We start from the raw sequence: 26,380 nt of genomic DNA, 5'->3' as shown, positions 1-26,380 counted from the left end.
TCCCCAAATCAGAACCTGCCCATAGGAAATTTCTGAGGATCTTCTCTAGAGCCCTTGAAACAGAGGAAAGAAGAATGAAAACTGAAGCCCAATACACCTGCATGGAAGACAAAATAGAGACAACCAGCTGAAGTCTGCCAACATATGAAAGGTACTTGTTCTTCCCAGAGGATACCCTTTTCTCCACTTTTTCAATAAGAGGAATACAATCTTTACGGTACAAGCGAGTAGTGACCAAAGGAAACCCCAGGTATCTCACAAGCAATTGAGCCATTTCAAAACCCATAATGGTCTTAATACAAGAGCCATCATGTTGACTAATGTTACACATGAACATGGAGCTTTTGGCATGGTTAGGGTGGAGTCCCGATATGGCCAGGAACTCTCTCAAAGCATCCTTAAGAGTCACAACCGATAAAGGGTCACCATGACAAAAAAGAATAAGTCATTGACAACACATAAATGAGTAATTTCCTGAGTAGCCATCTAAAATGATATTTAAAATCTACTTTTTCTCACACTTTCCTATGAATAATCAAGGAGAGCACTTGCATCACCAACGTGAAGAGATAAGGGGACAATGAATATCCTTGCCTCAATCCTCTTTCCCTGGGAAGAACCTATAGAGCTCACCAGTAACAAAAATAGAGAAAGAAGTTGTTGTAATACACTCCCAAATCCACTTGATTATCTATGGAGGAAAACCAAACATATGAAGAGTTTGAACCATAAATCCCAAATCCACACAATCATATGCTTTTTGGATATCAACCTTGAAAGCACACCTCGAAACTCTACCATTTTTATGATAATTCCTAAAAAGCTCCTATGCGAATAACACATTATCACTAATCTGTCTTCCCCGCACAAAAGCAATCTGAAATTCATCCACCAGGTCAGCCAAATAGGATATTATTCTATTAGCAATGATTTTTGAAATGCACTTGTAAAGGACATTACAACATGATATAGGCTTGAAGTCACTTACTCTTAATGGCACCTCCACTTTCGAAACAAGAACGATAACTGTCGCATTCACTTTTTTAAGCAGCCTGCCATTGTTAAAAAAATCAATAATAGCTTTAGAAGTCTCCTCCCCAATAATACTCCAAGATTCTTTGAAGAATTTGGCCAAGTAGCCAATATCAAAGATGGCTTTTTCTGACCTTTTCCATTGTCATTGGACGTGTCATATAAACGCACTGATGCTCTTGGACTTTCTTGGTAAACATAACTTCTAAACCTTGCATAGAAACCACTGGATGGGGCTGATCCAAGCAAATTTTAGTAAAAGGAAATGAAAGCACTCCCCAACTGGGTACCCTCAACCATCTCACCCGAATAAAAAAGAATATGATTCACTCTTCTAGAATTATGATAAGATTGGAGAGATCTATAGAAGAATGTCATGTTTTGGTCTCCCACACTTAACCATTGGATCTTAGATTTCTGCTTCAGGAATCTCTCCTCATCTAATAGTGCTTCCCTGAAAGCTCCATAAAAAACAACCTCACAATCTCTTAGATCTTGGTTATGAGGATCCATATCTAAAGCCCTTTGAATTACCTCCACTTCCTTACGTAAAACTGTGACTTTCTTACTTAGATTCCTTTGTTGTTGATTGAGAGCTCGAATGTGTGGTTTGAGAGCCTTCAGTTTTTTGACAATCGAGAACATGGGCACACTAACACTTCCCATGGACCGAATTCTTTGCACTAATGGTAGAAATTCTTCTTTATAGGCCAGGTAATTAAAAAACTTAAAGGGTTTTTTTATCAACTCACCATGCATGGGAAAGGCTGTGACTAAAGGGCTGTGATCACTGATTCCCGGGGGCCAAAACAAGGAGTTGAGTCTCGGGAACCGAGCAAGGAAATGAGCATTGCCCATAACTCTGTCTAGTTTTTTAAGGACTCCATTTCCTAAACTCACTTGACAAGTAATGCTAAAAAATTTGTCAACACTCATAAATTCTTGCCTAAATTACAACTTTTAGACTCAATTGTAGATTAATTTGCACCTAAAATCTGAACTATAGGGAGAAAAAATATCTTGATAATATTTTTCCACTTTTTTAAAGACGAAAAACGTGTTCCAAGTTTTTATATTACTTTATAAAGTGATATATGTGAAAAATTTTAAGTGCAAAACCTAAATTTTGGAGTTAAAAAGTACAAACGAAACAAAACTAAAGGTGAAGTAATAAACATTTTCAGCTTTGATTTATGTGTAAATTTTTTAGGCGACGAGTACCATTAGACTTGAAAATTACTAAATAAACAGTACATATGCGCATGGACTTAGCTAGTATATAAAATATGGGTTTAATTGAACCCTTTCAAACTTTGAAAAAAATTAAAAAAAAAATTATATTTTATCTTATTAACAATTTTGATCCCACATAAATTTATATTGATCCCACAAAAAATTGTATTAATTAACAATTTTTCACCTTTTCTCTCTTCTTTTTTTTCTGTCTTTTTTTTTTTTTTCATAGTTTCTTCTTTTTTTGGTTGGATTACTCAAAAAAACTACTCATTTAGAGGTTGCAAGGTAAGATGATGCTTTTTTTTTTTTTTTTTTTTTTAATTTTGCTTAAAAATCTTTTCTTTTAGTTTTCTTAATTGATAAAAAATCATGAGCTATAAGTTTTTGTTGAGTTTAATAAATGAGTTTAAAATTGGAAGATTAAATTCCTGGATTTTAATGTGAGTTTTGATTTAATATTGTTTATGTTGAGGTATGTGTTAATTAGTTGTTGTTTTAAGTTGGGTTTAATAAATTTTGGTTAATTTTGAATGAGTTTAAAGAATTGATGAAACTTTAAGTTGTAAAGATTTGAGTATTTGGTTTAATTTTGATATATTGGTTTATTGCTTCATAATTAGATTCATGAATTGAATTTTATTGGATTAGTAGAAATTGTTTGAAAAGTCTAAGTTAAAAGATTTGGAGTTTCAGTTAATAATTAATGTTTTGATCTCACTGACTAAAAATCCTGAATACGTCCCTGTATATGGATCAATTTCAAAATTTTATTATATATATTTGTTTGATAAATTTGTCACAAATTGCCTTTTTGGAAATAAAAAATGTGCAATAGGCTAATAGCTAGTTGTAAAGTGGCATTTATTTGTTTAATAATTAATAGCTAGTTGCAAATTGGCATTTAAGAACCAAATCTTATTAGACGGTGAAAGAAAAAGACAGAAGTCCCAAAGCCGTAAAGCGGTACCCAATTCAAGAAAAACAATAAACAAACATAGTTTCGAATGAACCCAAAATTTCAAACATATCTTAATTCTTAGCTAAAATAAGGGTTTATATTATTATATAGAAAAATACGTCACCCTCAAACTTTATCAGTATTATAAATATAAGGCCTTGAAATTAATCAGATCATCAATCTCATCAGAAAAATATCTTCAAATAAAATTCATCAAACTACGATGGTAAACACTCACCATATCCATGATACGTCACAAAATCAATGTGGGTCGAACCTTGTTCAGACCATAGACGCACCAATCTCTCTAGTATGGGCAATCCTTCGACGTTTTGATGAACCACAAGCCTACAAGAATTTTATAAAGAGTTGCACCATGTTTTGCGGCAGTGGTGGTATAGGAAGTGTGCGAGATGTGAAAATCATCTCTGGCTTACCGGCAACATCTAGCAGGGAGAGGCTTGACAAGCTTGATGATGAGTTGCATATTATGATGGTTAGCATAATTGGTGGTGACCATAGGCTCTCAAACTACCATTCGACAACCACTTTGCATGAAACGGAAGGAGGGCTGAAGACGGTGGTGACGGAGTCGTACGTGGTGGATGTTCCGGCGGAGAATAGCAAGGAGGATACTTGCACGTTTGCTGATACAATAATAGGGTCGAATCTTAGGTCTCTGGCTAGGGTTACCCAGAACATGTTCAACCACCTCTAAAGTTCATCATTTGTTTTCTAATACTTTAAGATTATTGTTTTTTTTATTATTATTTTATAGAAAGAATATAAATTTCATTATTTCGTATGAAGTTATGTTACAAAGTGAAATACGTGGCTAAGGTAATGAGCATGCAGAGTGACAGCAAAATAATGTTTCCGTGAAGCAAGCTACAAACTGCACATACGGAGAAAGTTTTCTATATTCACATTTCACCACCGAACTTTTCTCGCAATAGCCTTCACATGTAGTTAAATTAATATGAATTTTTAAATTAAATAAAATTAAAAAAAGGGGAATGGGATTATTATAAAGAGTTAAGGACTTTTTCCCTAACTCAAATAATATCTTAATGACACTTTTCTACACACACTTTTAAAATACTACTCTCCCACCCAAAAAAAATCACTACCACAAATTTTTAATTTAGTGACGAATTCAGTTTTGTAACAGAATGGTAATTTAGGGGACTAAATTGTAATTTTGTAAAAAAATGTTTAGCACTTAATTTCCAACCCCCACCAACATTTGATTTCACCAATCATATGGAGGGAAGAATGAAATTAATAATATGAAGGGGAATCATTCTGAGATGAAATTTATTATTTTTGGATAAAAAAAATCTTAGCTAAAAACCTTAATTTTTGGGATGAAATTTTTTGTCCCTAATTGTACAAAATTTGGAAAACTTATTAGGGACAAAACATGATTTTGTCCTCGATTGCAAAAAATATATTTTTAGGGACGAAATTTGGAAAATTAATTAGGGAGGAAATATTATTAGTTCTAGGTAAATGTAAAAACACTGAAATTCCTTTTCTATTTCATTTGAAACAAAACCCAGACTTGCTTATTGGTGAATCTCGATCTCTTACTCTAAAATTGATTGAAACCCAAGATAAAAAATTAAAAATTAAGTGCAAGTGGCGTATGAGGATCGGTTGAAAATGGCAGGAAGGCATGGCGGGTACATTTGAGGATCCCAACATGCTCTAAAGAGGCTGTCGTTTTCCTCTTTCTCTTCATTTTGCTCTTTGCTTCACCTCTACAACTGAATCAGGTTTCTTATTTAGTCGCTTCTTTTCTAGGATTCTTATTTTAACCAAACTGATTTCGCAGGATTTGCTTCCGGCTTTAATTGATTGTTTACGGAAATATTGAACTACGTCAATTTTCAACTTCTTATTTTCTTTTCTCCATTAATTTTTCTAGGGGATTTTGAGTTTTTGTCGTGGTTCTTGGGTTTTTCATTGTTTATTAAGTTCTTGTTTAACGAAGTGGTTTCATTTTTATTGTTCAAAACTTATGTAATTTATTTATATGTATTATTTTTTACAGGATTTTGAAGAATTTGCAGCTGCTAGGTAATGTATAGTTTTTACTATTGAATTTATAAATCTGAATTTGTTAATTTTACATTCTCATTTTTGTTAAAAATTATTGTTAGAACTCTGAAGCAAGTGGAGGAGAATGTTCATGACATACATTGTTCAAGAGAAAGGAGTACGGCGGCATGGAAAATTATTGAGGAGATTAGCACAATGTGTACAATTTATTAGACATATGATATGAATTTCTTGGTTTTATTGTTCATACCAAAGAGCATGGTTGCTACTTGATGTTTGGTGCAGTATTTGATGCCCTTTGTGGTGAAAGATGCTATCAGATTTCAACTAGGTGTAGATTTCACCCTGATAATGATTTGTTTAGAAATTAGGAACAACATAAATTCCATGTGGATATAAATGAATTACTTTTGGAATTGTTATCTTGGGCTTGAAAATGAAGATGGATTTTGGTTAGAATTTATGATTTTGTGTTTTTGGGATTATAATTGACAAAGGTTGCTATCGTGATAGTGTTCATTTTATTTGTTTTTCTATAACCTATGTTTTTTATATTTGGGCATTGACTTGATCATTAAACTGGTGGTTCTTATATTCGCTGCTTGTGGATTTGCATCGAGGCTATGAGATTTGGGGTTTATGCTACATGCTAGTTGTGAGATAAACAAAGTCCATGAAATAAGTCATAATTTTTCAATACAATATAACTATTCTTTATTATTTATTCGTTCTATTATCTTTATTTTGTTTTTTATCTTGCAAGTTTGAGTGAAAAAATATTATTTGCTAGAATTACTTGCATTATTCAATGTATTTTCCAATTAAATTTGTTTAAGATTAGTGTCTTCTTCATATTGAATTTGGCATTCTGGTATGGAAATTCACGGGGATGGCAAGTTATTTTTATTTCAGAGAAAATATATCAATAAAGTTCTTGAACGCTTTGGTATGTAGAAGTATAGTTGTTAGTATCCTATGATATCCGATATGTATCATACGATACGATTCGATACAGGTCGTCAACGATACGTATCAGAGAGTGTATCCTAAACATTTCGATACGTTGATATGTATCCTACGATATGATACGTATCCGTTCGTATCCTTAAAAATATCGATATAAATCGATAAGACTTTATTAATTTGGGCCAAAGGCCCAAAAAAAATTTCGGATCGAAACCGGGTCACCTAACCCGATTCACTAAAACCTATCCAAATTTATCCATTTTGCATGAAGAAAGTGAAGAGGAATATGTATTGCCCATTTTACATTATAATAATAATATAAGTGGAAATATAGATATTGACATTGATTTTGGAAATGATATGAATGGTTAAGAGAAAATAATATAAATTCTTAATTTTGTGATTAATTTTGATTATGTAATTCCGTAATTTAAAGCTACTAATACCACAAAATTCTTTAATTAATCTTGGAGATGATATTAATTTTTAGAAAATTTTGATTATTTTATTAATTTTTTTGAAAAAGGCGTATCCCACGATATGATACAATACGATACACAATACACGATTAAAAAAATCAGGTTTTTGATACACAATACGATATACAATTTGACAACCATGTGCAAAACTGTAAGCCTATGACTACTCCATTAGCCGCACATTTTCATGTTTATATTTAGTGTAACTTTATTTGATTAATATAAAATTTTAATTTAGTTTAGTTTTTAAAAAACGGAACCATAATTTATTCCATTATAAATGGTTTCTTTAATTCATAGGCTACAACCCATCCAACTCAGTTACTAAATTAATACACCCAACCCAACCTAATATATTTACTAAATACACTTAATATAAAATAAAAGATAAAAAACTATATACACCCAACCCAATAGGTTTTGAAATTTTCAGTGAGTTCACAAACAAATAATATTATCTATGCATTGAATGAAATAATTTGATTATTGAAAATTAACATATATCTTACATACATTAATTATATCAATCGTAATTCCACAGTGATCCTCGATGACCATTTGACTTCCATTTCACATACCCAACCTTTTGATTAGTTTTGTCTGACGACTCTTTAGCTCCCACGACCCATTCTGGCGGTTGTCCACCATTTTTAGTCTTTGGTTATGCAATGTCTCTTTCTAGCTAGTATACTTGGAAAATATAATATGATAAAAATACATAAGCATAAAAATGAAAAGTAATGGGCTCAAAAATCTTCTTTACTATATATATTAAACTCTTTATATAACAAAAGTATCATATACATTAGCTTGAAAACTATGGACAGTAGTGCCATTTCTTTCCGCTTCTCGACGTCTATCCGACCGCTTCTCATCTATTTCCTACAAAAACATTTAGAAACAATGGGATGAGCACTAGTTGCTCAGTAAGTAAATCCGCTACGCTATCCGTTGCTCATATTCTAAATTCTTTCCTTACATTACTCTTTTTCTTCTTCTTGATTCTCTTTGTTCTTTTGTTATCACTTTCTTTGTTCTTTCTTTCTAGTTCTCTCTATTCTTTCTTTATCACTTTCTTACTACCTACGATAGAAATCATGGTATCATGCATAAGTATGATGCAAATGCACAAATGCATAGAGATGCATTTTCTTTCTACTTTTCTGTTTCTTATTTTGTTTTCTATGTTTCTTTCTTCTTCTCTTCTTCTCTTTTTCTTTTCTATTCTTTCTTTTCTTTTCTTATTCTTTGCCGATCAAACTTAGTTGATGCATGGATTCGAAACCCTGACTGTGTAAGTGAGTACAGTCCTCATCTACATACACTCTTACGGACTGTACGAATTCTTTTCTTCTTAGGCCACTCATTCAAGGTGGCGTGCATATAGGTATATTCTTCTACGTACAACCCTTATCCACACACACTCTTACGGGCCGTACAAATTCTTCTTCTTATTCTTAGGCCACTTATTGAAGGTGGCGTGTGTGTGGGAGTATTCTTCTTCTTATCACCCACGGGTTTCCCATCGCAACAACCTTTCTTTTCTCTTCTTTAGCACTCTTCTTTCTTTCTTTTCGTTCTTTAGTGCTTTTCTTTCTTTCTCTTTATTCTTTAAGTTCTCATACATATGCATATGATTGCATGTAGATGATTCATGCTCATTATTCTTTCTAAATGTAAATATCTAATGCAAGAATGCCATGTAGCATAAAAATAAGTCTTTCTCTATCATCTACAAGCTCATGTTAAGATCACAAATAAATACACTCATGTATACACTTCTCTTGGACATTTCATCAAACATTATGCATGCATACTCAAATTCTAATTTAGCTATACTTCTACTTCTTTCTCAAACCACTAATATTTGAGGTAAAACTCCCTTAAAGCAAAATTAAACCTAGCCAAAAAATACACTCCATAAATTATACTCAAACTCTTTCTAAATTCAACCCAACTTCCATCAATTTCTATCAACATAACCATCCCTTCTCATGGTGTAAATCCAATCATGGATCATCAACAAACTCAACAACAATTCCATCAACAAATCCCAAGCATATAAATTCATATAAGAAAATCTCTACACTTTTATTGCTAAATCAAGGATTAGGGTTGGATTTACTTACCTTGAACTTGATTACTTCCACTAGAATCTCTCTTTCTTTGGTAGACTTGTTCTTTCTCTAAAATCCTAAGCATAAAAACTATAAGAATTTAACACTAAATTAATCTCATGTCTATTGCAAGAATTCTTACCTTTGGATGCTTAGGATTAAATCTCTACCAAAATCCAACCAAAAGCCCTCTAATTTTCCTTGGAAATTTGATGAAGAGGTTGAGAGAATTGAGAATGAAAGTGGCGTGTGAGATGTTGAGAATGGTAGGGTTTGTGTGCTTGAACCCTTAATATCTCATATTAATATTCATACTTTCCCATTTTGCCCTAACAATTTCTTAGAAATTTCATTTTTGTCCTTTAGTCAATTACAAAAATGCCTTCATCACCATTGCATTCTCCATAAAATTTTCTTACTTTTCACTCCCCACATTTTCAACTAATTAGGGGTAGAGCGGTCATTTTTCCCTTGAGAAAATTTCTCAAGAATTCCATCTAGCTCTTATCCCCGACGAAAAATTCCAGAGCATACGTCACCGCGGCGAAACTTGCAATTCCCAAATTCGCCAATCTTCCACCTTAAAACCAGCAAAACTAAGGGCAACCAAGCAACACTAAGAGCATATAAACTTAACTAAGGGCAAACAAACATAAAATAAGTTACGTACCTCAATGTGGGCGTTACAGGTTAGGTAAGTTTTGAATCTTTATTTTCCATACTTGTTCGTCTCTAAATTTAGTTGATCTGACTATTTTGGTAAGTGGTTATATTTTTGTAACCTTATAGTTGTTAAATCATGGATAAGACTTGGGTGAAGGAAAAAAAATGGTCGAAAATATATGTGGAAGGAGTAAGATCTTTTTTTTTTTTTAATTTGCGGAGAACAACTTAGGTGGGGAATGTGATATTAGATGTCCATGTACAAATTTTCTGAATTTGTACATCCAAAGGCAAAAAGTTGTTTGCGATCACCTAGTTATTTGAGGGATAGATATTGACTACATTAGATGGATCTATCATGGCGAGCACTCTAATTTTGATATCGCTTCTTCTTCTCATCCTAATGGTCATTATGATGAGGAATATCATAGAACACCTAATAATGAGGGAGAGGATAATGGGATCCAGGAGATGTTAAATGACTTTAAGAATTTAAGAGATCTTGTATGGGAAGTGGTCCTTGTGGCGATGTTCATAGTGAGGCAGTAGGGCATTCATATACGAGTTTTGAAAAGCTGCTGAGGAAAGCTCAACAAGAGTTGTATTCGGGTTGTTCAAATTTCACAACATTATCATTCATGGTAACGTTGTTTCATTTGAAGGTGTATAACAAATGGAGCAACAAATCAGTTGACATGTTGCTTGATTTACTTAAACAAGTGAAACCAATTGGTGAGAAACTTCTAAAATCTTATTACAAAGCCAAAAACATGTTGCGTGATTTGGGTTTAGGATATATCTCTATACACGCATGCAAGTTTAATTGTGTCTTATTTTGGAAAAATTATGAGCGTCATGAATATTGTCCTAAGTGTGGTACTTTTGGATGGGAAATAGATGATGCGAAAGGCAAGAAAATTCCTCATAAAATTTTGCAATACTTCCCCTTAAAGTCAAGGCTTCAAAGGTTGTTTATTACAAGAAAAACAACTATAGAAATGAGGTGGCATAAAGATGGAAGAATAGATGATAGAATTTTGAGACATCTAGTTGATTCTCAAGCATGGAAAGATTTCGATAGGGATTTCCCATGGTTTGCACAAGACTCTCAAAATGTACATCTTGGCCTAGCAACTGATGGATTCAATGCATTTGAAAATATGAGTCACTCTTATAGCATGTGGCCGATCATTCTCATGCCATATAACCTACCACCTTGGAGATGTATGAAAGAAAATTTCCTTATGATGTCATTGTTAACTCTAGGGCCTCATGCTCTAGGGAGGGACTTTGATGTATATATGCAACCTCTTGTGGATGAATTAAAAGAATTATGGGATATTGGTATAGATACATATGATGCATCTAGTGGACAGATTTTTCATATGCATGCTGTTATTTTGTGGTCGGTACATGATTTTCCCGCTTATGGTACTATGTCTGGATGGATGACAAAAGGATACATGGCATGTCCGATTTGTAATAATGACACATCTTCCCAAAAATTAAGAAGTAAAATTTGTTATATGGGACATTGTCAGTTTTTTACCAAAAAATCATAGTTGGAGAAATAATAAGAAGTTTAATGGTAAAATAGAATGGCGATTAGCACCCAATGAGCTATCCAGAGACGATGCATTGCACCAACTAGAGAATTTGAGAAGGGACTCTTTTGGAAAACACCCAAATAACAAAAAGAGAAAGCACTCAACTAAAGAGTTAAATTGGACAAAAAAGAGTGTTATTTTTTAATTGCCTTATTGGCATACAATAAAGTTGAGGCATAACTTAGATGTAATGCACATTGAGAAATATATGTGACAATATCTTAGGCACATTGTTGAGCATGGATGTGAAAAATAAATACACAATCAAGGCGAGGTAAGATTTGGAGGACATGAATATTAGAAGGGGGCTACATTTAGTGAAAAATAGTAATGGGAGTTTCCAGATGGGTATGCTTCTTATATCTCTAGGTGTGTAAATGTAAATGATGGAAAAGTATCAGGACTCACAAGCCATGATTATCATGTCCTTTTACAAAGGTTACTCCCTATTGGCATTCAAGGATGCTTATGAAATGATATCTCTTCTACCTTAGCTGAGTTGGGAGAGTTTTTTTTAGAAGATGGTTTCAGTTTTACGATGCTGCTCCAAGGCTAAGGGGAAATCTGCAACTAATCCTTCTCATGCATCAACTAGTGGTACAATTATTTCACTTAATTCAGTTGAAGATGTTCCTCAGGTTGTCTCTTTGCAAGATGAGCTATTTCAGCCTACTCCTCCCATTGCTCCTTCTATTACATTATCTCATTCAGAGGATGTCACTCTTCCTACTACAGGTTTGGGCTTTCATTAAATTGCTTAAAATTTCAGTCTTCCTTATATGTTTTCATTGCATAGTATAAGTCTTTTTACTACTAATGCTAAATTTCATTTTTGTCACAATAGATTTCACCTCAACCAAAGTCAAAAGAGGTCATACACGAGGAAAAGGCCTAAGTAAAATGAACAAAGCCTTTGGTAAGAAGTTGAAAGTGCATGTTGATTTGGATGAGGGAAGGCTAGTAAATAGAGTTCAGTCGGCTAAGTTGTCAAGTCAACTAGGACTATTTTCTTAAGAGTGTATACCTATACCAATTAAATGGAAGGATATGGAGGTTCGTGATTTCAAGCTTGCATTGGATAACTTAGACATAAGTTTATTCATTATTTATTATCTTTTTATTGGGAACAATAATTCTATTTTCTTTTACTTGATATGATTTGAGAAATAGACACATATTACGTTATTTGATCATTCTTTATTAGATGTACTATTTATTAATAGAGACATAGATACATACTTGGTTTATTTGATCACTATATAGAGTCACCTAACGGGTATTATATACATAGAGTTTCATATGTTCTTATTCTTTCAACAAGCAGCATGCGTACTTGTTTTCTTTCTTTCAACAATGACAATTGCCTATAGTAATATAGTGTAACCTATTATTTGTTTAGCTCCATGTGGAAATTGAAGACATAGGCGATGAAGCAATACAAGAGTAGAGGTGGAACATATGGGCCGGGTTAGGCGGGCCAACCCTAACCCGGCCCGCCAAAAAGAGGGCTCAAACCGGCCCGCCTTCATGGCGGGCCGGGTTGAGCCCAACCCGCCAGCCACCCCCGGGCGGGCCGGGTTACACTAAGGTAACCCGCGGCCCGCCGGGTTGCTATTTTGGCCTCTTTCAAAGAGGCCCGCAACCCGGCGGGTTGCTGGCGGGTTGGCTGTTGCCAACGGCCAACCCGCGGGTTGGCTGTTGCCAACGGCCAACCCGCGGGTTGGCAACGGCCAACCCGCGGGTTGGCCAAAAAAAAAAAAAAACAAAATTATTAATATTTTTTATTTTTTTCAATTACACTTTTACCCTTGAAATCTAGCCGTTTTATAGCCGTTGGAGGGGTCTTTTTCGTCATTTTCTTTCCCTATTTTTTTCTATAAATTGGACCTAAACTCTCATATTTTTCTCACAACTCAAATTCTCTCATTTTCTCATATTCTCTATTCTCTCAACTCTCAAGTCTCAATTATTCATTTATTCTCTTAATATTTTTGTTATCAATTTGCTCTTATTTTAATTTTTATTAGGTTTTGCAATTTTCAATTCATATTTCCAATTTCCATATTCCAAATCTCTTTCTTTAATTTTTATTTCTTCTACATCATTTTTTTTTTCAACTACAAGTCTACAATGGATAGATATTTCTCTCCCATCAATTTCAATGAGGAAGAAAACTATTATCCTAGTCCTAGTCCCGCTGATTTTACTATGAATGCAGGAGATTCAAATAGTCCCGCTGTCCCAATCCCAGTCTCAGAATCCGATACACCTCAAAATATGGCGTCGATTCCAACAGCGCCCGGTGGTTCTAGAAGTCGTCCTCGTAATCGTCGTCCTCGTCCAACTTCATCTCAAGCTGAGGCGGGATCATCAACTGCCGTCGAAAGCGAAAACAGACACACATCAGACGTTTGGGCGCATTTCGACAAGTTTTACGAGACAGAAAATGGCGTTCAAGTCAAGAAAGCAAGATGCAAATATTGTGCAAATGTTTATAAAGCTGATTCAGGTAATGGTACTAGTACTTTAAAAAGGCATGCTAATAAACATATTAATCAACATGGAAATAGAGAAAGCAATCAAACTCAAATAACTAATATGGGTACTACTTGGCGTTATAATTCTGATGTATATAGGGAACAGTTAGCTTTATATATTGCTGCATCTGATCAACCTATTAATATGGCAGAAGATAAATATTTTGAAAGATTTGTTCAAAATTCATTTTTTCCAGGATTTAAAAGTTATTCTAAAACTGCAACTAGAAATGATTTAATAAAATTGTTTAAAAAAATGAAATTAGAATTAAAAAATAAATTTCATACTTGTCATATTAGTGTGGCTTTAACTGCTGATATTTGGAGTGGTAGAGCTAAACAAGATTATATTTGTGTGACTAGTCATTATTTTGATAATGAATTTAAATTAAATAAATCTTTATTAGGATTTAGATTAATGGATGTGGATCATAGTGGTTTAGAAATCTATAATAAAATTATTGAAGTTTTAGAAGATTATGATATTATTGATAAAGTGATAAGTTTAACTTTAGATAATGCAAGTTCTAATAGTAAAGCTATAGAATTTTTTCAAAATAATTATCTTTTATATAATAATTTGAAGTTTTTTCACCAACGTTGTGCATGTCATGTTATTAATTTAATTGTGAAAAGTGGTATGAAAACAATTAAAAAAAATATTGATAGAATTAGGGAATCTTTAGCTTGGATTACTAGTAGTAATAAAAGAAATGCTGAATTTCAAGAAGCTTGTATAAAATCAAATATGTCTCCTAGAACTTTTGCATTAGATATGCCTGTTAGATGGAATAGTACTTATTTAATGCTTGATTCATGTTTACCTTATGCTAATATAATTAGTTATTTTGTAGCAAATAATAGAGGTCCTCATCATTTGGTAGAAAATGATTGGAAGATAGCTAAAGTATTTCATTCTTTTCTCAAATGTTTTTACCAAGCCACTTTACAACTTTCTGGTGTGTATTACCCTACTAGTCCATTGGTAATACATGCAATTATAAAAATTTCCGAGTTATTTACAAAAAACAAAGATGATGAAATTTTACATGCACCAATAAAGGCAATGGAAAATTTTTTTTTGAAATATTGGAGACCCGTTCCTTTTCTTTATTGTTTAGGTGCTATATTTGATCCTAGAATTAAATTAGCACGTTTAGAAAATGGTCTTGACAATTTAAGTGAAAATTTACAAAACGAATCATATATCAATCAAATAGGAGAGGTAAAAAATAGTCTTTTCGAAGTATATTTCCAATATGAAAACAGGTATGGGAACCCGCAGTCGCAAAGAGGCGAAATATCCAGAGAAGCTGTAGCAGAAGAAACAAATGAAGACTTATTCTCTTGGAATGCACTGAATAGGCCGAAGAGGACCCGAGTCCGAAGCACAGCCTCCTCTTCAGACGCACCACCACCAACAACAACAACAACTAATATGCTGTCCTCCATGGAGTCGCAGAGTAATGAACTTCAACAATATTTGGCAACCCCCGAAATGTTTTCAACAGGTCACTTTGATCTCTTAGAGTATTGGAGAGCCAGAAAATGTATTTTTCCGGTATTATCAAGACTTGCCTTGGATGTTTTCGCTGTTCCTGTCTCAACCGTCTCATCCGAACAAACATTTAGTGCAAGTGGAAGGATTTTAAATGAAAGGAGGACTAAACTTGCTCCAAAAATGATTGAAGTCCTCACATGTCTTCGAGATTGGGAACGATCGCGCCATCAAGATCAATACGAGGTTATCGACAATGCTTTAGTAGAATCATTTCAATTTTGTAATATAGATGATACAGATGAGGGAGGTCCTAGTGAACCACCCCCAATTTAGTTGTTTTGTAAAATGTAATTTGTAAATTAATTGTCAATTATTGCACTCTTTTTTCTTTACCAAGTTTTTCTCCCATTGGGTTTTTCTTGGTGAGGTTTTTAACGAGGCAATAATTGTTGTAATTTCTTATTTTATTTTTTGATAAATGAATAAGTCTAATTTTTCTTATATTACAATTTTATTGTATTAAAATTGAATTAATATTTGAAATGTTAACAAAAAAAAAAAAATTGAATTGAATTGAATTATTGATATTTGAAAAGTTAACTAAAAATAATTATATTTATAATTATTTATTTGAAAAGATAAATTAAAAAAACAAAAAAAAAATAATAAAATCGGGCTAACCCGGCCCGGACCGTGCCTAACCCGGCGGGTTAGGGCTGGCGGGCCGGGCTGGGCCAGCTTATTTCCCTTAATTGGCGGGCCTAACCCGGCCCGCCTTTGTTGGCGGGCGGGTTGAGCCCAGCCCGCCAAAACAAGTAACCCGCCGCGGGCCGGGCCGGGCCGGGCCGGGCGGGTTACTTTTCCACCTTTATACAAGAGAATATTGAGCAATTGTTGATGAATCAGCTTAGGAATGCACGACATAAGTTGCACAACCATTTTAAGAAGTTTACAACACTTGAGGAGGCACAAAGAAACAAGCCAAAAGAAAACAGTTTGACACAAGGTAATTGGAATTTACTTTGCAAATATTGGTATGATCCTAATGTCAAGGTATAAAATCTTATAGTTGTATTAGACCAATAATCAATACAAGGAATTTACAAGATTCACTATTTTACCAATTTTGTCTCATGTAGGCAAAATGTGAAAAAAAAAAAAATGTTGAGAATCGAACCATGCATACTATGCCACACAACCAAGGATCTATGACTTTTGTGGTGGTCCACAATAAGATTGTAAGTACTCTAAATAGCCTTCATTTTTAACCTGGATTGTTTTCGTTAGTTTACTACAAACATATATATAAATCAAATTTGATTAGTCATATAAATTTAGTTATTTGGAATTTTAAATTGTATTGTGACCAATTTGGATGTACATGAAATTAGGACAAGAATGAACGTAATGAGGAGGAATGTGATTGAATTAGTTTTTTTAAATTCACTCATTTCAAAGAAGGAAAGGGTTGGATGCCCCTAAAAGCTGAGGCAAAATATGTAAGTGAAATTAATTAGTATTCAATTGATTGTACATAACCACGTTGTGTTTGCTTACTATGATTGGCATTGTTTAACCTAATTTGATGTTCACATTGAATGTACTAAAGTGCATAATGAAATGATAGAATTGAAGGAAAATATTTCATTAGATGAAAAACAATTAACTGCAGATGAAATTTGTGATCAAGTGCTTGGAACTCGATCAGGATAGATTAAGGGACTTGGGTATGGTCCAGAGCCAAAGAAAAAAGCAGGACCAAGTCTTCAAATTAAGAGACCTATAAATGCTCTTAAATAATCTGAAGATATGTTTAGAGAATCAGAAGAGAGAAATCTCAAGTATCAAGAGAAAATAGATGAACTATCCTTACACTTAGAACGACAAGAAAAGATGTTTGAGATGTGGCTTGCTGCTGGAAATCATCCACTTGTTCTTTGAAGGTAGAAATCATTAGCAATATGTCTCCCTAACGTTTTATGTTAACTTTATCTTACAAACTTTAGACAAATATATAGTTGAGTAATTGTTAATAATGATTATTGTAGACTTGTTTGACATGCATATACCTAGACATCCAGTAGCTTCAACAATTCGTTTTTTTGCTTCTTTTGACATGCTGCTACTATAGGAGTACCTTTTTTTGACATCTAAGTATTAAAGAAAATAGTATATATTTTGACATCCAATTAACAAAGAAAGTGTAGTTATTTTACACTAATGGCTAATACATTCTATTAAAATTAGGCAGGGACTAGACCTAACCAAGCTCGGGTCTGGGCCCGGTTGGGACCAGTCTTCATGTACCTGGAACCGGTCCTAAGGCTATGAAAAATATTAGGGACCGGACCGGTCCTAAGCCTATAGGACCGATCCCGGTCCCAAGACCGATCCTATATCTCGGTCCCTGACCGATCCTAGGCCCATAGGATCGGTCTTGGGACCGGTCCCATGAGCCTAAATAATTTCATTTACCCCATTTTTTTTTTTTTTATCTATTTAGGGATTTAATCAAAATTATATAAGGGGTTTAATGTAATTTTTTAGGGGTAATTTGTAAATTTTTTAATTCATTAATAAAAAAAATAATTAAATATAAATGAATGATTAAATGTTAATAAATAATGACTTAATTCTTAATTGGTTATAAATTTATGATGTTTTTAATTTAAACTTTAAGGAAATAATAATAATCGAATTTTAAGTTTTAACGTAAATATTGTAGAATATTTATTTTTGCCAAACTTATGACTTGTGTGTGCACAATAGTTATGTGTGCACATTGGTTGTTAGACTTATGTTTAGGCTTGTTTCATATCAAGTGTGTGTGTGCACAACAGTTTGTGCTTGCACACTCGCTTCAGAGATTTGCAACCTAGCATGAGTTGCATGTCTGATAAAGTAGCAAAGATATTTGTTTATCTTTATTGCTACCTTTTTAGGAACTTTTGCAAGTGTCAATATATCCATATGTGATCTTACAGAATAATATTGCTTTTTTCCCTATTTGTTTGTGGTCCAAACCAAAAGAAGGAATATATTCCTTATTTGGACAAACATGAGTCAGCCTCTTGTTGGCTGACATGACACAAAGTGTTGAGCAAGAAACCCTATCTATATAATATCATTTCTTACGTTTATGAATCTAACCTTTGGACATTTTTATTCCTCTTTGTACGCTAAAATTTCCTTATAGTAATTTTCTCTTCAAAGGTTCAAAGATTCATTTCATTTTGTGCCAAACCCTCACCTTATCATACTTGCCTTGATAACTATTGGAACATGGTTTCTTTGTTTATGTTGGTGCGTGGCGTCAGTGCTTAAAGCTTCAGTAGTTCTCAAGTTGTTCTTAGGTGTGTTCTCGGTGTGAAGAAGATCCAAGGAGCAACTATACGTTAAAAATTCAGAGTGTGGTGCTAAGTGTAAAGTTGAACTGAGAGTTCTTTTTACTATCTCTTAGATCAACTTTAAACATTGTCTTGTAATGTGTTTTTGACTTAGTGGATTGCTTAAATTTGGACAAGATCCCATGGATATAGGCTAAAAGTGGATTTTAGCTGAAGCATATATATGATTGTGTTCTTTACTTTATGCATTTGTGGATGATGTGTTCAAATAAGAATCTCCTAAACTACTTGGTAAAAATATTCCGCTGCACTTAAAAATGGGTAACATAACTACAAAGTGAGTTAACCAACTCTAACAAATATAATATTCACGCAGTCATACTTCACAAATAAACAATTAAATAAATTTGATTTTATTAAATTATTAATTTACATCGTCAATAATATTTATATCCTCCAAATCTGTTTCTGAAGAGGTTGAATAGTTCGGGATCTTTAAGGTGTTGTTGATCTTTTCTGTCTACATGAGTCCAATCCCGTAAACATGTTATGACTTCAACCATCTCATTAGTTAAAGAACATCGTCTCTCTTCAACAATGGGGCCACTAATTGAGAATGTTGACTCGGATGCAATTGTCGAAACTAGCACTGATAAAATGTCACGTGCCATTTGGGCTACTATAGGGAATTGACTTGCAATGTGGTTCCACCATTGAAACACATTAATCTCATGCTTCTCCTTCGTGGTCATGTAGGACATGTCCATTTTTAGGTATCGACGCAGCTCATTTGGTCCAAGTTGTCTGTACAAGCTACTACTTCCACCACCATTGCTGTCGTGTTCCACAAACCTCTAAATGCTTGTTCCTTGCCATCCTTGGTCTTCATCAGGGTCTTGCTGCTTGTCTCTGCTGGTGCTGGACGCTCCAATATGTCTAGTCTGATATAAAAGAAAAATGCTTTCTAATTTTCTTTTAAATTCTATCAAATAAGAACTACAGTCATATTGTAAATCATGGCCTATCTCAGCAACCGTACAATTAAATACGCTTGATTTAAATCTATGATCTACAATAAGACCTAATCCATATAAAAATGGAATATTTAACCAATATTTCCGGTATTTTTTTCCATTGGAACAACAATGTCACACAAATCTTCATTATATCTATATGTAGCAAAAGTGTAAAAATTCGAAGTAAAACATCTAATGCTATATTAGTAGTAGGATAATAAATACCACTTAACAAATTAGTGGAATCGTAAAAACTTTTAAGAAACGAAAAAAATAGTTCACAAACCATCCAATCGGATTCGTTGACGACTTCCTCCGAATAGTTCTTTATGTTGACGAACTCTATAATTTGTCTTGTGGTTGGTATAGCGTTTTCCAACATCACGTACGTGGATTCCAACGGACAGGCATGTTTTTACATAACATCTTTGGTTGAATCGACGGATCCTCTTGGAAACAATATTTGCAGAATTTAGTCCATCTTGAATTGCTACCGACGATGAATCTGATAGCCGCGCACATCCTTTCAATCCTCGAATGTATAGCTTCTAAACCTGCTTTAACAATCAAATTGATGATGTGGCAAGCACATCTATGGTGAAAAAATTTGCCTTCACCAAGCGGATCCAATCTCTTTTCAAATAAAGAAATTGTCGAGGTGTTAGCAACTGCATTATCAAGCGTTAGTGCCGCAACTCTGTTAGATAATAAAAATTCTTGCAAAACTTTAATAATTGTAAAATAAATAGTTTCAATACTATGTTTTTCATATAATGCTTTAAAACCTATCAATTTTTGTTGTAAATGTCAACCATGATCTATATAATGTATTGTGACACTCAAAAAAATTGTTTTTGATTTAGCATCCCATATGTCTAAAGTAAGTGCAATAGATATATTCCTAAAATTTTGAAATTCTTTTTTAAGTTGATTTTTTATTTTATCACAAAGGTTTTTTATGTCCTTTCTAGTTGTAGCTCTACTAAAAGGGTTAAATGCTGGACAAAAAACAATTTTAATCATTTGAACAAAATAAGGATTTTCAGATAAAGAAATAGGGGAGTCCTTAGCACATATGAATTTTGGTATTTCCTTTCATGCTATGAGTGCATTGTAATTTCATGTTGAGAGAGTTGATGATTGTGGATTAAAATTAAATTAAGTTTGAATTTTCCTACCTGGTGTAGTTGAACCTAAACTGGACTAGCGAGACTACTGCATTTGTTAGGGGTGCTTCTTCTCCAAGTGTTGCCGCATCGTCAAAGTCCTATTCTCAATGCCGATAACAGTTGAACAAAAATTACATTCCCCGCACATCTCTTCCCCCAACCCATTTAGCTTTAGCCGTTTTGATTTGGTGAAGAATTGACATACCCTAGACACGACCCTCTTTGATGGTCGGGCCATGGAGTCACAATTCGCTTGTGCTTGGTTGGACCCAATCCTGACCGTTTGTGGTTGTGGAATTGGAGTTGTTGCCTCTTGAAAAGGTAAAAATGGATCGAACCCTTCCATTTTTTCGGTAGATGGAATGTAAAACTCATTCGGGGATTATCCTCCGAATGCATAATTTCAAGAATCCATTATGAATTTATAATAAAATAATAAATAATTAAAATCAAAGAAATTGAATAATAATATGAATAATAGATGAAATTAAAAAATGAAAAAAAAATTGAATAATATAAACAATAATATGAATAAATATAAATTGAATTGAAGATAATTTGAGAATTGGAGTAGGGAGATTGAGAGAAGAGAATACATTGAGAGTTGAGTTGTGAAGAAAATGGAGGTTTAGGGGGGTTTTGATAGTTGACGTTTAGAAAGGGGGGGTGGGGTACGTGGGTTGTGTGGGGAGCTCACGTGACCATTGATTGAGTAGCCAACAGTCAGTTTACCGTTGGCTGCTCAATGCAATATTTTATTTTTTGTTTTTTGTAAAATATCATTTTAACCTCATATTTATTATAAATTTGCAAATTTTGGTAATTTGCCAAGGGCATTTTTGAAAAAAAATAAAGTTCTAGGCCCGAGCTTGGGGCTGGTCCTTGGCCCATGCCTTGGTTCGAGCCCTCCTCTACGGTTTGGGTCGGGTTTTAAATCCGGACCCCCTAGGACCAGTCCTCGTAAGTACTAGTCCTAAGCCCGAGTTTTTGAGTGGGCTTTTTGGGTCCGATCCCGAATGCCCACCTCTACATTCTATAGTTTTTGTTTATATGTTAGTTACAATTGGATATGTTTATGATACATGTATAGATATATAATATTTTGTTATTACTTGGTTATTTGTTGATTTGTAGCAGTGTCAATTTGACATTAATTAATATTTTTCACTTAGGTAAAAAGATGTTTCATATGAATTTTTTGACTTTGAGAATCAATACATTTGTTAATTTTCAATTAGGAACAAATTCTTGTTGTAATTCATCATAAAAGAAATGACGAAATATGTTATCCCAAAATCTTGATACAATCAGGGATGAAAATTTTCATCCCCAATTCACCACACAAAAAAGGACGAAAACATTTGTCCCCAATTAACGACCCAATCAAGGACGAAATTTTTCGTCCCTAATTGTGCTTTTTTTTTTTCAGACGAGAATAAAAAATTTTGTTGCAAAATAAAAAATCTTTAATTACGAAACCATATTTTGTCCCTAATGACGTGGCTTTGGGGACGATTTGGTATGTCGTCCCACATTACTTTTAGGATGAATTTTTCACTTTCTGCGATGAAAATTTTTGTCACCCTTTTTTGAAATTTCTTGTGGTGGATACACTTTCCGATTCAGCAGTGAACGAAAAGCAAACTCGTTCTATACTGTTAGGGCTTTTGAAGAGAAGTGGTCGATGAGTCTTTTGGTGGTGAAATGTTGGATTTTGGTGGTCGTGGTTGATCAAAATTTGACTTTGGAGGGTGGCTGCAAAACCCTAATCGATCGATTGTCGACGATTGACGGGAGTAAGGTTTAAGGGGTTTTGGTGAGTGATAATCGAGGAAGAGAATATTGGTGGTTTGAGGTCACAACGAGGCCAAAATCGATCAGCTATTGGCCGGATAGGTGGGAAAGTGTCATTAAAAGGTATCATTTGGATGTGAAAATGGTATTTTAAAAGTTTGTAGGTGGGAAAATGTCATTAAACCATTATTTGGGTGGAAAAAAATTATTTACAGCATTATAAATAATATTTAGCTTTTAAAGAATCTGATGTGTACAATGGTAAGTATTGTTATAAATTTATCATTGTAATCAAAATGTTTTTGCTATACCACTCTAATGAGTAGGTGAAAAATGATGAAATGATATAATAAATTTTTTAATACTACTTAAAAATTTATGTATGACTCAAGATTTCTCTATTAAGCTATATTTATTTATTTATTTTTATCGGGCAGTTAAGGACTTGTTAGAACCTGAAGCAGATTTCCAACAGAATAAGGCCAGTCTATTGCACCTCCACTGAACGTTCAACTACAGGCCTAAAATGCTCAGAGACAAGAGCCTGTTGGTCCATATAGTGCTGAAAAGTTGTTCGTAAAATGAAGAAAATTAATGAGTAAAACTAGAAGTGGGAGTACTAAAGACTAAAAGTATTGGTGTGTAACATTACATTACCCAATCATCAACCATGGAATCTTTTATATACTCTTCCGATAATTCGACAGTTCCAATGGTTGAGATGAAGAAACACTTGTGGTAACATTACCCCCATGTATCTATTCCTCAACAATTAGCTACATATGACATTCTATTTTATTCTCATGCATGGAATATACATGAATAGTTACATACAGTACTAAGTGGCCTTGATTTTTTTTTTTTTTCCCTGACGTTTGACTTAATTATTATCTGTAATTTTGAGTTCGAAAAATTGCTAGGATTTGAAAGTCGTTAGAAACTTTCTTTAAAACCGTGAGAATCCTTCTAAGAAGTTTCCTAAAATAGCCAGTCGCCCCGACTCAGCAATGAAGGCAGTTTGAGAAAAGTTCTTGCAGCCTATTTTCTAAATATAGGTATACAATTTAGGTTGGGTGGATTTATTCGGATGTTACTAAATCTTAAGTACTTATGAAAACAAAAATAAAGCGAACAAATGACAAATAAATAAATCACACAAACAAACATAAAATTTATAGTAATTCACTTTCCATATAAGAATTACATCTACTTTGCCGTCTCTCAAATGCCTCACAAATTAGTTTTCTCTCACTAGACCTTTCTTGATGTCTCTCACTCTCTAATTGTGGTCTTGTCTTCTATCATATATCTCTTTTTATAGGTAATACATATGATACTATTTCTAATAAGACTCAAATCTCATATCTTAATTAGAGCTGGACATTTGGGACCGAGCCCAAAAGCCTAGCTTTAAAACCCGGTCCTAGGACCGGTCCTTGAGAGGACCGGACCTAGGAGGCCTGATCCCAAAATGGGACCAGGCCCAAGGAGGAGGGCCCGGGCCCTCCACTGGGCCCTCGTCCCCGGTCCTAGGCCCGGGCCCAAAAAATTTTGTATTTTTTCAATGTAGTCCCCTACCAAATTACATAAAACCCCCTGTTAATTTTAATATAAATATAAATTATGAGGGCTAAAATAAAATTTTACAAAATTTAAAAAAAATAAATCTTACAGGTCTAAAAAATTTATAAATTTTACTTCTAAAAAATACTAAAAACCCCCTATAAAATTTTGTTTTGCCCCCAAAATATAAAAAAATTGAGGGGGGAAAATAAAATTATCCAAGACCCATGGGACCAGTCCCGACTAGGCCTAGGGCCTGGTCCGGGTCCTGGTTTTTCTCATGGGCCTGGGACCGGTCCCAGGCCCATGAGTGACTGGTCCTATTTGGGACCAGTCCCAAACGGGCCCAGGCCTGGGCCCGCAAGGGACCGGTCCCTTGCCCACCTCTAATCTTAATAGAAATTTTATTTTAATTCCTAATTTTATTCATAAAGAAAAACAATTCTACCTAAAAATATATTAAGAAAATTCATGTCCTACTACAATACTAATTTAGATTGAATTTGGTTCTACAATCTCAACAATTTATACTCAATTCGACCAAATCTCTTAATAAGCTTAATAAGATTAATACCCTTTTAAGCATATGATTAATAGGTGAAAGAATATATAGAGTTCAGACGAAGTGAAATAATTAAAGTAACTACCTCTAGGTAGTTTAACGGTTTGCTTGGTACTCTTGGGTTTATTATTTAAAAGGTTCTGAGTTCGAATCCCCACGACTACTAATAAGGGGTAGCCATTGGAAGCTTACCTAACCGTCAACTTCAGGGTCCCGAGGAATTAGTTGAGGTGCACACAAGTTGGCCTAGAAAAACTTGGATACCAAAACTTACATGACCATTAACTTCAAAACCTCAAAAGACTAGTTGAGGTGTGTGCAAGTAGGCTAAATATAAAACAAAAAAGATAAAAAAAACCTAGTCGTCAACTTTAGGGCTTTGAGGGATTAGTTGAAGTGTGTGTAAGTTGACTCGAATAACCCTAGATACTAAACTTATATGGCTGTTAACTTCAATATCCCAAAAGACTTGTAGTTGTATGCGCAAACTGACCCAAATTAAATAAATAAATAAAATAAAATAAACCTGAAGAGGACAAATAGAGATGATGATGATACGTCTAATAGCACATGGCAACCTGGCAACTTGATAAAAACAAAGGGGCAATTAATGACAATTAATGCAGACCAGAACCAGCCGATGAAGATAGAAATATAGAAGTCTGGACGCAATCGAAAGAGCCAAAGTTTTCAATCAAAAATATCTAAAACCTCAAACTTTGCTAGTTTTGGGAAGTCATCTCTGTTTTATTAGAATCAGCAATACAAGAAGTTTATCGATATTTCTACATGACATGGAACTCATCTGAAATTAATAATATTTATACGGAATTAACCAAATCCACACTCAATACCAATCTCAAACTTAAAAGAAACTTTTTACTACAAGCAATAATGATGAACGATTGCCATAGCCACCATCTTTTACCAAACCAATGTGGCTCGAGCCTAGTTCAAACCATAGACGCACCACTACCACTTGTTTGGTCCATAATTCGTCGTTTCGACCACCCACAAGGCTACAAACGATTCATAAAGAGTTGCATCATGCGCAGTGGCGGCGGCGGCGTAGGAAGTGTACGAGAAGTGATGATTATCTCCGGTTTACCGGCCACAACCAGCACGGAGAGGCTTGACGAACTTGATGATGAGCTGCATGTTATGGTGGTTAGCATTATTGGTGGAGATCATAGGCTTGAAAACTACCATTCTACCACCACTTTACATGAAAGTGAAGGAGGGTCGAAAACAATGGTGACAGAGTCGTACGTGGTGGACATTCCGCCGGGAAACAGCAAGGAGGATACATGGACGTTTGCGGAAGCGATTATAGGGTGGAATCTTAAGTCACTTGCAACCGTTTCCGAGGACAAGGTTAGGAATTGTGAAGCTTAGAGTTTTAATTTATATATTTGTAAGCCTCTCAAATGTTTATTACATTATGTTTTCATTCCTTTGTTTCTACTTCGGAGGCTGTAGATAGAGGATGTTATATAATATATATATATATATATATATGCATAGTTTGGTTTAGTCTTATTGAGATGAAACAATATCAAAGTATAGGTTGAATGTTTCTATATTTTATTTTATTTTATTTTAATTATTTATAATTGGATCAAATTACTTCATATATTAGTTTGTATATGATAAGCATAAGGAGATGTTAATAGATAAGAACATAAAATTAATATTTAAGTTCCATAAACCCCTTTATATGGAACTTGGATTTATGTTTTAAACAGTTGAAATATGAGGATTGAACTTAA

The 26,380-nt window shown here is 33.9% G+C and overlaps 2 protein-coding genes across 2 annotated transcripts; both read left to right on the top strand.

The window, feature by feature from the left end:
• The first annotated feature begins 3,421 nt into the window (after positions 1-3,421).
• LOC116140445 (abscisic acid receptor PYL11-like) lies at positions 3,422-3,950 on the top strand. Its single transcript, XM_031426074.1, has one exon. It carries the CDS (start codon positions 3,450-3,452, stop codon positions 3,942-3,944), a length of 495 nt encoding a protein of 164 aa, XP_031281934.1. The 5' UTR covers positions 3,422-3,449; the 3' UTR covers positions 3,945-3,950.
• A 21,383-nt stretch (positions 3,951-25,333) lies between these two features.
• On the top strand, positions 25,334-26,111 carry LOC116140439 (abscisic acid receptor PYL12-like). Its single transcript, XM_031426069.1, has one exon. It carries the CDS (start codon positions 25,401-25,403, stop codon positions 26,004-26,006), a length of 606 nt encoding a protein of 201 aa, XP_031281929.1. The 5' UTR covers positions 25,334-25,400; the 3' UTR covers positions 26,007-26,111.
• Positions 26,112-26,380: the final 269 nt, after the last annotated feature.

The sequence above is a fragment of the Pistacia vera genome, unplaced genomic scaffold (assembly GCF_008641045.1).
Source record: "Pistacia vera cultivar Batoury unplaced genomic scaffold, PisVer_v2 Contig372, whole genome shotgun sequence".
Lineage (NCBI taxonomy): Eukaryota > Viridiplantae > Streptophyta > Magnoliopsida > Sapindales > Anacardiaceae > Pistacia > Pistacia vera.
The sequence above is the reverse complement of the archived record's forward strand: the minus strand, read 5'-3'. Positions and strand labels throughout refer to the sequence as shown.